General features: G+C 51.0%; 1 protein-coding gene across 1 annotated transcript in view; it reads left to right on the plus strand.

Moving 5' to 3' along the window:
* The window catches only part of EEF1G (eukaryotic translation elongation factor 1 gamma), an 11331-nt gene extending 9920 nt beyond the window's left edge, over nucleotides 1-1411 (plus strand). The window contains exons 8-10 of the mRNA XM_017504003.2: nucleotides 553-725; nucleotides 819-943; nucleotides 1175-1411. Coding sequence (XP_017359492.1) covers nucleotides 553-725; nucleotides 819-943; nucleotides 1175-1333 — 457 coding nt within the window. The 3' untranslated portion in view covers nucleotides 1334-1411. The remainder of the gene's footprint in view (nucleotides 1-552; nucleotides 726-818; nucleotides 944-1174) is intronic.
* Nucleotides 1412-10389: the final 8978 nt, after the last annotated feature.

A 10389-nucleotide genomic window follows, 5' to 3' on the forward strand; every position in this document is an offset into this window, starting at 1 on the left:
CTCAGCCTCCCAAAGTGCTGGGATTACAGGCTTGAGCCACCGCGCCCAGCGGAAAACTTCTTTATAGGCAGAGAGGGACTAAAGGACATGGGTGTAAGATTTGGGGTGGAGGCCCATAGAGAATGTTCACTGCTTACATTCCTGTTACAGCTTGTGTAACCTGAAGAGGCCTGTATGGGGGGGGGGAAGAGACTTGGGTGAGTCAGTGACTGAGTGGTTGTTGGAAAACTGCCTGGGGAGGGGCTGAACAGGGAGAAAAAGTCCTCACTGTCTCCACCTGGGGGCAGCAGTTAGCCATGCCCTTCCTGGGGCAGGTCTCCCCAGCCCCTCTTGGAGTTCCACCCTCCACATGCCTTGCATACTTATGCAGAGGAGTGTCCTAGGCCCCTGTTCAAAACCCTCAGAGCTCTCTTCCCTCATAAGGTCATACACATCTCCCAGCACAGTGACCACTGTATTAATTAGTAAATTTTAAGTGAAAGCACCCCTCACTTCTCTTAGCCTGGCAACCCTCCTCCTTACTGACCTCCTGTGCGTTCTTCCTCCTCTTAGTACCTTTGTGTTGGATGAATTTAAGCGCAAGTACTCCAATGAGGACACACTCTCTGTGGCACTGCCATATTTCTGGGAACATTTTGATAAGGACGGCTGGTCCCTGTGGTACTCAGAGTATCGCTTCCCTGAAGAACTCACTCAGACATTCATGAGCTGCAATCTCATCACTGGTAAGAAGACAGTGGGTCTGAGATGAGGAAGGAGAACAAGGTGTAGTGAGTGCTGTGATTCCAAAGGCTGAATGTTCCCCCTTGCCCCTTCAGGAATGTTCCAGCGACTGGACAAGCTGAGGAAGAATGCCTTCGCCAGTGTCATCCTCTTTGGAACCAACAATAGCAGCTCCATTTCTGGAGTCTGGGTCTTCCGAGGCCAGGAGCTTGCCTTTCCGGTGAGGACGGTGGAAGAGAGGAGTCTCTTTAGGGTGGGGCAAGGATATAGGAAACAGCGTTTTATTTCTGAGCCGATGGACGTTGGGGAGAGTTCAGGAATGCTTATAGGAAGGAGCAGTTCACGTTCACAGGAGACCTGGGGTCTGATGACAATTGTTTGAGCTGGAAGTAACACAGGTGTGGGGTGTGGTATCTCATAACTTGACCACATGCTGGCTTTTTATCCCCAGCTGAGTCCAGATTGGCAGGTGGACTACGAGTCGTACACATGGCGGAAACTGGATCCTGGCAGCGAGGAGGCCCAGACGCTGGTTCGAGAGTACTTCTCCTGGGAGGGAGCCTTCCAGCATGTGGGCAAAGCCGTCAATCAGGGCAAGATCTTCAAGTGAACATCTCTTGCCATCGCCTCGCTGCCTGCACCTGCCCTTCAGGGAGATGGGGGTCATTAAAGGAAACTGAACATTGAACCCTCTCCTGTCCTGCCTCCTTTGTGAGTGGTGGCTTCTTCCCTGGGAGTAGATATATTGAAGTAGGGCATTTTCTGTGTCTGCAGTACCTCGATATGCAGGAGAGAAGACTTCAGAAGAACAGAAATAGAGGCCTGTGTTCACTTGTGATTTTAATTACCCTGCCTCCTACGGCGATGAGTGTCTTCTAGCTGGGAAAGAGCGGAAGCAGTTGGGGCGGGTAGTGACATGGGGCTTCGTGGCTACCTAATACTTAGGGATTGGATTCCAGACCTTTCCCAGTGAAGAGAGAATAGCTGCTAGTAACAAGAACTAACATGTATAATTCACAGAGTGCAGAGGAACTTCACATGATTTCCTGTAACTGGCCTGTGAGGTAGGTAGCTGACAATATGTAAGGGTTGTAGGTTTTTTGTTTTCTTTGAGACGAGGTCTGACTCTGTTGCCCAGGCTGGAGTGCAGTGGTGCAATCTCAGCTCAACCTCCATCTTCCAGGCTCAAGCCATCCTTATACCTCAGCCTTCCGAGTAGCTGGTACTATAGGCGTGCACTACCATGCCTGGCTAGTTTTTGTATTTTTTTGTAGAGATGGGGTTTCACCCTGTTGCCCAGGCTGGTCTCAAACTCCTCAGCTCCAGCAGTCGTCCCACCTTGCTCTTCCAAAGTGCTGGGATTACAGGCATGCACCACCATGCCTGACCTAGGGTTATCGTTCCAATGCCTCAGATCTTCAGTATCAGGCACAGACTACTCAACAGACACAAGCCTGGCCCGTTTTCCCTTTCCTGGCTGTGTTATCTCCCTGGTGGTGTCCCTGATTTCTAATGGGAAGCATAGGGGTTTAGAGATTTCACTAACTTGCCTGTGCTCACGCATTTTAAGTGGAAGAGGCAGAGTTTTGAACCCAGTGGGTGTCACTTTTTTTATGATTATTTTTTGTAGAACTGGCTCTATGTTGCTTAGGCTAGAGTGCAGTGGCTGGCTGTACACAGGTTCAATCATGCTATAGTTTTGAAGTCCTGGCCACAAGTGATCTGCCTCAGCCTCCTTAGTAGCTGGGACTACAGGTGAATGCCATCATGCCTGGCTTGGGTGTCACTCTTGAGGCCTGTGTCCACACCCTGCTACCTCCTAGAAGGTAGAGTAGTTGTAATTGTCAGCTAATAATCCTGTTCAGACTAATGGTTACTATTCCCTGTTGAGCTTAATGTTTATTACATCCTTCTCAGAGTTTCTTGCTCTTCTGTCTTTTCTGAAGATCATTGAGGATCTCCCTGTAAATTTAACAGCTCAGGTGAAATTGGAAACCTATAGACTGAGTCACGTTTTGAGGTGTATGCAGAAATGGTTGCCTGCCTTTGGTCCCCAGCTTACAGTTTTGTGTGTGGTTTTCTTCATTCCAGTTATTAGTCCAGGAAAAGAAGAGGGCTCTTGGCTGGGGTGAGGAAACCGGGCGCACACAGCGGGCTGGTAGCTGAGAGGGGATAGATAGGGCGGTCATCTGCAGCTGAGCTCTTTGACCTGCAGTTGGAGTGGGCAGAGAAGAGTTGTGGTTTAGGATCCAGATGGGTGGGAATGGGCTCATGCTTGCTCAGACTCTGCTCCCTGGCAGCTCATCTTGAGCTGGGTCCAAACTTGATACCTTTCTTCTGAGCCTTCTAGGCTCCTGTTAGCTAGGATCTGAAAATGCTAGGTGCAGCTGGTGCATTGACACGTTCCTGTAGTCCTGGCTGCTTGGGTGGGGCATGGCTGAAGGCAGGATTTGGAGGCCTTTGTGGTGTGTGCTGTGATTGCAACTGTGAATAGCCAATGCACTCCAGCCTGAGCAACACAGTGAGACCCCCATCTCAAAAAAGTACTAGATGCAGGCTTAGGGTGTGCCTTTTAGCTTGTTAGGGCCTCACTGAAGCTGTCAGACTCTTCCCAATTTCTGTTTCAAATCATACCCCCTTCTGTGGCTGTGGGATCTTAACCACCTTCCTGGTGTTTGCTTACCAAATCTGTGGCTGAAGCCTCAGGCAGGAGGGACCAAGTTGGAAGAGTAGTTTAGATTTGAGAGGGCGGCTTGAAAGGCTCAGGAGGGAAGCCCAACTGAAAAAGGGTGGAGTTCTGCTGGGTGGGCCATGGACAGCAGCGGGCCTGGCAACCCACATGGACTAGGCGGTCTGGGCTGGGGCAGGGACCCCTACCTCAGCCTCCCTCTGCCTGCAGGAAGAGTGAGTCATCTGCACATCCTGCTTGCAGTCCTCACTGTGTGGTGCAGAGTAAGGGTGGCCAGGTTGTTGTTTGAGGCTGGGCTTGCACTTGGGCAAGGGCCAGTACCCACAAGCAGGAGGTGAAGGAGGAGCCTCGAGAGGCGAGGATTGTGGCCTCAGAAAGGCCAGGCTGTGGGCCTCTAGATAGGGGTGGGATTTGAGGGCTTCTCTGCCGTGGTGGGTAGGGGAGAGGTTAACAGTGGAAGTTTCTAGCGGCAGATGTGAGGCAGGAAAGGGGAAGCACATCTGGAGTTCTTTCTGTCCCCGCCCTGCCCTAGGGAGGCCTGAGTCACTGCAGCAAGGACTCTTGCCCTTCCCATCCCAGCTGGGCTCTGCATGGTTTGCTGGATCCTTCCTTTTCCTTGCTTTTGTTGTGGGCAGCCAATCAGAGCCTGCGCCTGTGGATGTCTGTGGTTGCTGGGCAGTATTCTCTTGGTGCTAGGGAGGCTCATGTCACCCAAAAACCACATAGAGGTGGCGACCCGGCTCCACGGTCCAGTACATGGCACAGAGGCTAGGGGCAAGAAGCAGAAAGGGAAGGGGGTGTTTGCATCAGGGGCCGAGGGCAGGGCATGATCTTGGAAAGCTATGGTAGAATGAGGGAAGGAGGAGGCTCTTTTATCCACTTAACCGTGCAAAACCTCAGAGCTTCCAGAGAGGGAGGGTGAAAGAAAGGAGAAGGGGTGGGGGCCCAGGGTGTCAGTTGACTCAGATAAAATCTTCGCAGAGCCTGGAGTGTGAGTGGGAGTGGCTGAGAGAGACTGTAGATAAACCAGTAGATACTGGTTATAAGCAGCTATTTATTTTAGCTTTGTTGGCACTTCTGCTTAAGTCACTTATTCAAAAGTTACAAACCTTTCAAGTTCTTCCAAGAAAAACCTATATTGTTTCCTTTTTTCCTGTGTCCTGCTTTGAGCTGGAGCTGGACAGCTGCTGCTCTCAATGGGTCAGACCCATCCCACCAGCTGCCCACATGCCCTAAATGTGCCACTTCCCCTTTTGAAAGGTGGGGGAAGCCTAGAATGTTGAAGGGAGAGGAATGAAGCACTTTGGAGGCTCCACCCAGTCATTTCTGAAATTAATACTGTGGTTTTCATGGCAACAGCCACTCTTTATTGTCAACTCAGAACTTTCCCTCCACACACATCAAATCAGTTTTTCTGGGTGCTGTAGCTTCCCTGCTCCCCCAGCCAGTGTGACTATAGGGCACCGCAGGGCACAGACGTCCCCCACTTGCTGTGCTCCTGTGTGTTTGAATGTGATTTTGGGGTTCCCACCCAGTTCTCTCCCTCTAGTGCTGTGCAGCTCACATTGGTGCTCCTGAAAGGTTAGAGAAACTGCCACCTGCTCCTGTCTGTTTGCTCCAGTCAGACTGGCATGGCTCCCAGACCAGACTGTTTTACTCCAGGGGAATTACTGGGGTGTCCCAGTGCCTCAGCACCCAAGGGATGGGTGGAGTGGGGTATGGTGGGGGGTGCTGAGGGCAGCACTCTGTCACTTGAATCTCCCATTAGAGGGAGAATACCTTGCGCTGGTGGTACTGGCTCTGTGGTGACGTCCTGGAGACCCCATCTCCACTTTGCTGGCCTCTCTTCACTCCCTTAGGCCCCTCCCTTCTCCACTACCCCCCTTTGTTTTCTGGATTTCTTCAGAATTTCGAGACCAGCCTATTGACTATTGACTATGTTTTGAACACAATGGGCGACGTGCAGATCAGGGGCTAGATGGTCAGTTAGGGTTTGGGGCTATTTCTGATAGGATCTCCCATGGAATGTGCCTCCACTCCCAGCTGCCCCCTCCCCTCTGCAGCAGGAACAGCAGTCATGTGAAGGCCTCTCTGCTGGCTCAGCCCTTTTGCAATCATCTGGCGGGCTCTGCTGGGATGGCGTGGATGGCAAGGATGGGCAGAGCCAAGGGGTAAAGGAGGGAACATGGTAGGGCATGAGGACCCGTCAGAGGGTAAGGAGGGCTGAGGGAAGGAGGGCTGCCAAGGTCAGGCCGGAGGGGTGGAAGCTGCTGAGCAGGCCAGGGAGGTGGAATGAGCTTACGGTACCCATCCTGGGAGACTTTCAAGGTGGAAGGAGAGTTGGTAATAGTGGGAACGCAGCCAGTCATCCTTCAGGGAATCAGCATTTCCCCTGACTCACAGGGGACCCACAGGGTTCTTTCCGGCTAGTCCTCCATGTGGGACCTGAGTCACCAAGATGCCTAGGGTGTTGGCTGCCCTATGGTGGCAGGTCCTGTGCCCTGCCCTGCCCCACCCCACCCACTCCTACTGTTACGACAGGGGCTAGCAAACACGCCTGTTTTATCCCACTCTTCAATAGTAACTATCTGTCTCTCTGAATCAGACTTACAGAATGTACCTCTTACAGGGACTGCCAGGGACCATCTCTAATAACCTTTTATTTTACCAGTGGGGAAATGAGCCCAGAGAGGGAAGTGACTTATCAAGAGTGCATCCGAGCCTTTCCATGGTCCTTGCAGTCACTCACTGAATCACTTTTGCTCCAAAGCTGAGCAGGAGGATGCTTCCCTCAAACATCAAGGGGTAACAGTGGTGGGTGCAGCATGCCACGTGTGGAGGGGCAGGGAGAGCAAGGCATCTAAAAGCTTCCTGCACCCAGAGCTTGGTAAGGGTAGCTTCGTAAGGAGTGTGGAAGTGGAGCCAGCCCTGGGGCCAGGGTCAGCTGTAGCGATCCAAGTCCTGGGGCGGGCACAGGGCACGGAGTGTAGCAGAGGCGGGACTTCGAGTGACAGGAACCTCAACTATGTGGTGACTCAGGCTCTGGGCAGCCTAGGCCCTTCCCTGCTCAGCCTGATCTCCTTCAACTGGACTTAGGGAACTGTAAGCAGAAGGGAGAGAGGGAAACCCAGGCTGGTCTCTCTTTCCCCAGGAAGCTGGGGGAAAGGCAGAGGAAGTTGGAAAGGACGGGAGAAAAGCAGATTCCAAGAAAGGGGCGAGGAAGTGGTGTTCCCTCCTTTCTCAGCCCCTCCCTCCCTGTTCCCCGCTGGGGAGAGGAGCTGGCTGGGGCGTTGGCTGCTCCGTTTACTCCAGCTCCCTCCCTCTGCTCCTGTTTACAACTCAGCCTGCCCAGTCCTTAACTCAGTGCTAAGCTCTTCTGTTTTCTCTCTCTCCCTCCCTCCTTCCTTCATAGCCTCACACAATCACATTTTGACGCTTCTTTTCCTTAATCTCGGGTCCCCATCTCCTATTACTGTCTTACAGCGTCTCCACACCCCTAATCTCTGCCTGAATCCAGACATGGCCCATGTGTCTACCTGCCCCACTCTCCTTGCCCAATTCCTGTCCCTCTCACCTGCCTGGACAGTCTTTCTTTGCCTTTTTCCTCCCAGACGGTACTCTGGAGACAGACTCATGTCTCTTATTCTCTAACCAACTTTCAGTTGGGTTCTGCTTGGGCTTGAAGATTTCATTAGGTCTGAGTGTAATTGGAGAATTTCCGTGTATCAGGGCTCTCTGATCTAAGAAATTCAGGAACTCCTTATTTGAAGCTTGAAGTTTAAATCCAGGGTGGGGTTTGAATTGAGCTGGGGAAGGCTGAATTTACTTGGCTTTATATTTTGGGGTAGGGTTAGGGGTTTGGGGCTTGAGACTTGCTTAGGAAATAATGTTTAGATTCCAGAATCACCAGATAGATTCACTGTTAGGCGGGGGACAATGACAGATTAGGAAGTGATGGAAGTGAATGGAGAAGGGCCTATTTGACAGGAATGTTAATCTCTGGAGTGTGTGTGTGTGTGTGTGTGTGTGTGTGTGTGTGTGTGTGTATTGGGTGGAAGTGGGGTCTGGGAGATCCCAGATGGTGATGCTAAGAAGGGTTAACAGTCATTTCTCTGCCTGCCTTTTTTTTTTTTTTGGAAACTGACTTTTGCTCTTCTTGCCGAAGCTGAAGTGCAGCGGTGTGATTTCAGCTCACTGTTACCTCTGCCTCCCGGGTTCAAGTGATTCTCCTGCCTTAGCCTCTCGAGTAGCTGGGATTATAGGCGTGCACCACCACGTCTGGCTAATTTTGTATTTTTAGTAGAGAGGGTGTTTCACCAGGCTGGTCTTGAACTCCTGACCTCAAGTTATCCACCCGCCTTGGCCTCATGAAGTGCTGGAATTGCAGGTGTGCGCCACCATGCCCAGCCTATTTGTCTGCTTCTGAGGATATCATGCAAAAGGACCTTCAATGGGGGGAAAGGTCTGCTTCTAAAGAGACTGCAAACAGACTGCACACCTCATTTCCCTTCTGGGATCAGAAACTGAGATTACCGTTTGAGCAGTCAACCTTTTGTCTTCCTTGTAACATGCTGATTTCAGAAAAGGGGACTGTGGAGAGAAGAGAGGGTAAGGGGAATCCCCTGGCCAGGGGCCTGCCCACGGAGCTCCCCTTTGTGGTTACTATGGAAACAAGCATAATAGGAACAAAATAGAGGCATGTTGCCGGGCAGCAGAAGAGCCCAAGTTTCATTACAGACACACACGCACACTGACACATACACACAAAACCGTACATACCAGGGAACCTCCTCTACCCGCCAGGGAGGGAGTGTTACTTCTGGGGAAGCTGGGGTATCCCTGTGATGACAAGTCCTAGAGCTCATCCAGCTTTGCCAGTGCTTTTGGAGGATCGTGGTACCAGCTGCCTCTGAATGGTGGTGGAGCACCAGCGGCGGGGCTGACCTCCCTCTTATAAGAGGAAAGCTTTTACTTAATATCACAGAGGAGTCTAAACCTTCAAGAAGATGGAGGTTTTCTTTGCAAAGTAGGGACCAAAGGGATTCCTTAATACTCCTTATAAAACATGGTGTATAAAAACAAACAAACAAACAAACAAAAAACAGTGTGGGGGCGGGGCTCACGCCTGTCATCCCAGCACTTTGGGAAGCTGAAGCAGGCGGATCACTTGAGGTCAGGAGTTTGAGATCAGCCTGGCCAGCATGGTGAAACCCGGTCTCTACTAAAAACACAAAAATTAGCCAGGCGTGGTGGTGCGCGCCTGTATTCCCAGCTATGTGGGAGGCTGGGGCAGGAGAATCACTGGAACCCAGCAGGTGAAGGTTGCAGTGAGCCGAGATTGTGCCTCTGCACTCCAGCCTGGGTGACAGAATGAGACTCCACCGCAAACAACGACAACAACAACAACAAACCCCAAAGCATAGTACGAAGGAGATAGGGGGTGGTGGTGTAGTAGCTGTGTAAAATGCCTGGTAAGAAAGAGAACTTCCAATTCTCTCAAGTATAGGACCTCTAAGGAATTCAAAGGTCAAGGTAAAGGGATATCAGAGCTGTTTCCTCCTGGACTGAGCTTTTTTCTGGGATTCCATCTTGCCAAAGTCTCTATTACCTCCACCACCACCACAGTTCCCCCACCCCACGTTGGACACACAATAAATGTTTAGGCAGCTACAGGAAAGACCCACAAGTAGGGGAATTGATCCCTGGGGGCTGAGAGCCAGGGGAAGCTGTGACAGTGTGGGATGCAGGATGCTATCTATTGTAGAAAAGGCAAGGGCTTTGGAGCCAGTTATGCCTGGAGTTCATTCATTCATTTGGAACACAGCTCTTGAGTGATTGCTGTGTGCCAGTCACTGTTCTAGGCATGAGGGGCTGGAGTGTGGCAGCTCATGCCTGTAATCCCAGCACTTTGGGAGGCTGAGGTGGGAGGATTGCTTAAGCCCAGGAGTTCAAGACCAGCCTGGGCAACATAGTGAGACCCTATGTCTGCAAAAAAATTTAAAAAAATTAGCTGAGCATGATGGTGTGTGTCTGTAGTCCCAGCTACTTGGGAGACTAAGGTGGGAGGATTGCTTGAGCTCAGGAGGCTGAGGCTGCCGTGAGCCATGAATGTGCCACTGCATTCCATCTTGGGCGACAGAGTGAGGCTGATTCCCAAAAAAAAAAAAAAAAAAAAAATCCCTCAATTAATCTAGGCACAAAGCATACAGCAGAGAAAAGCGAACCCTGCCATCGTGAGGCTTAAATGCTAGTGGAAGTTTTGACTCTTGCTTCTGTGAGTTGTGTAATTTTAGGTAAATCATGAACCCTCTCTGAGACCGTTCCTCACTAAGTGCCTCCCTCCCAGGGTGTGCAAGGATTAAATGAGCTGACAGATGAAAGTAGCACCTGGTGAAGTGGCTCACTCCTATAATCCCAGCACTTTGAGGGGCTGAAGTGGACGGCGATCACCTGAGGTCAGGAGTTTGAGAATAGTCTAACCAACATGGTGAAACCCCATCTCTACCAAAAAATACAAAAATTAGCCAGATGTGGTGGCGGGGACCTGTAGCCCATCTACTCAGGAGACTGAGTCAGGAGAATCACTTGAACCCAGGAGGCGGAGGTTGCAGTGAGCTGAGATCGAGCAACGAGCAACTGTACTCCAGGCTTGGTGACACAGCATGACTCCATCTCACAAAACAAAACAAAACAAAACAAAAAACCAGCCAACGTAGCTGCTGCAGGATCAGACACAATCATTATGAAGGTAGTTTTGGGAGAGAGTGTGGGGGAGGCTACATCAGTGGGCAGAAGGAGAGGAGTTGGCAGAAGTTTCTAAAAGTGTCTCCACTTACACCACTGAAACTTTTGAAAATATTCCCCTCCCCTGGGCTGAGGAGGCAGTCGTAGGAAACCCCAGCTTTGTTCCAGCCTGCAGGATCATGGTTCTTTTCTTTCTTTTTTCTTTCTTTTCTTCGCTTTCTTTCTTTCTCTCT

This window comes from Cebus imitator, unplaced genomic scaffold, assembly GCF_001604975.1.
Source record: "Cebus imitator isolate Cc_AM_T3 unplaced genomic scaffold, Cebus_imitator-1.0 Scaffold316, whole genome shotgun sequence".
Classification (NCBI taxonomy): domain Eukaryota; kingdom Metazoa; phylum Chordata; class Mammalia; order Primates; family Cebidae; genus Cebus; species Cebus imitator.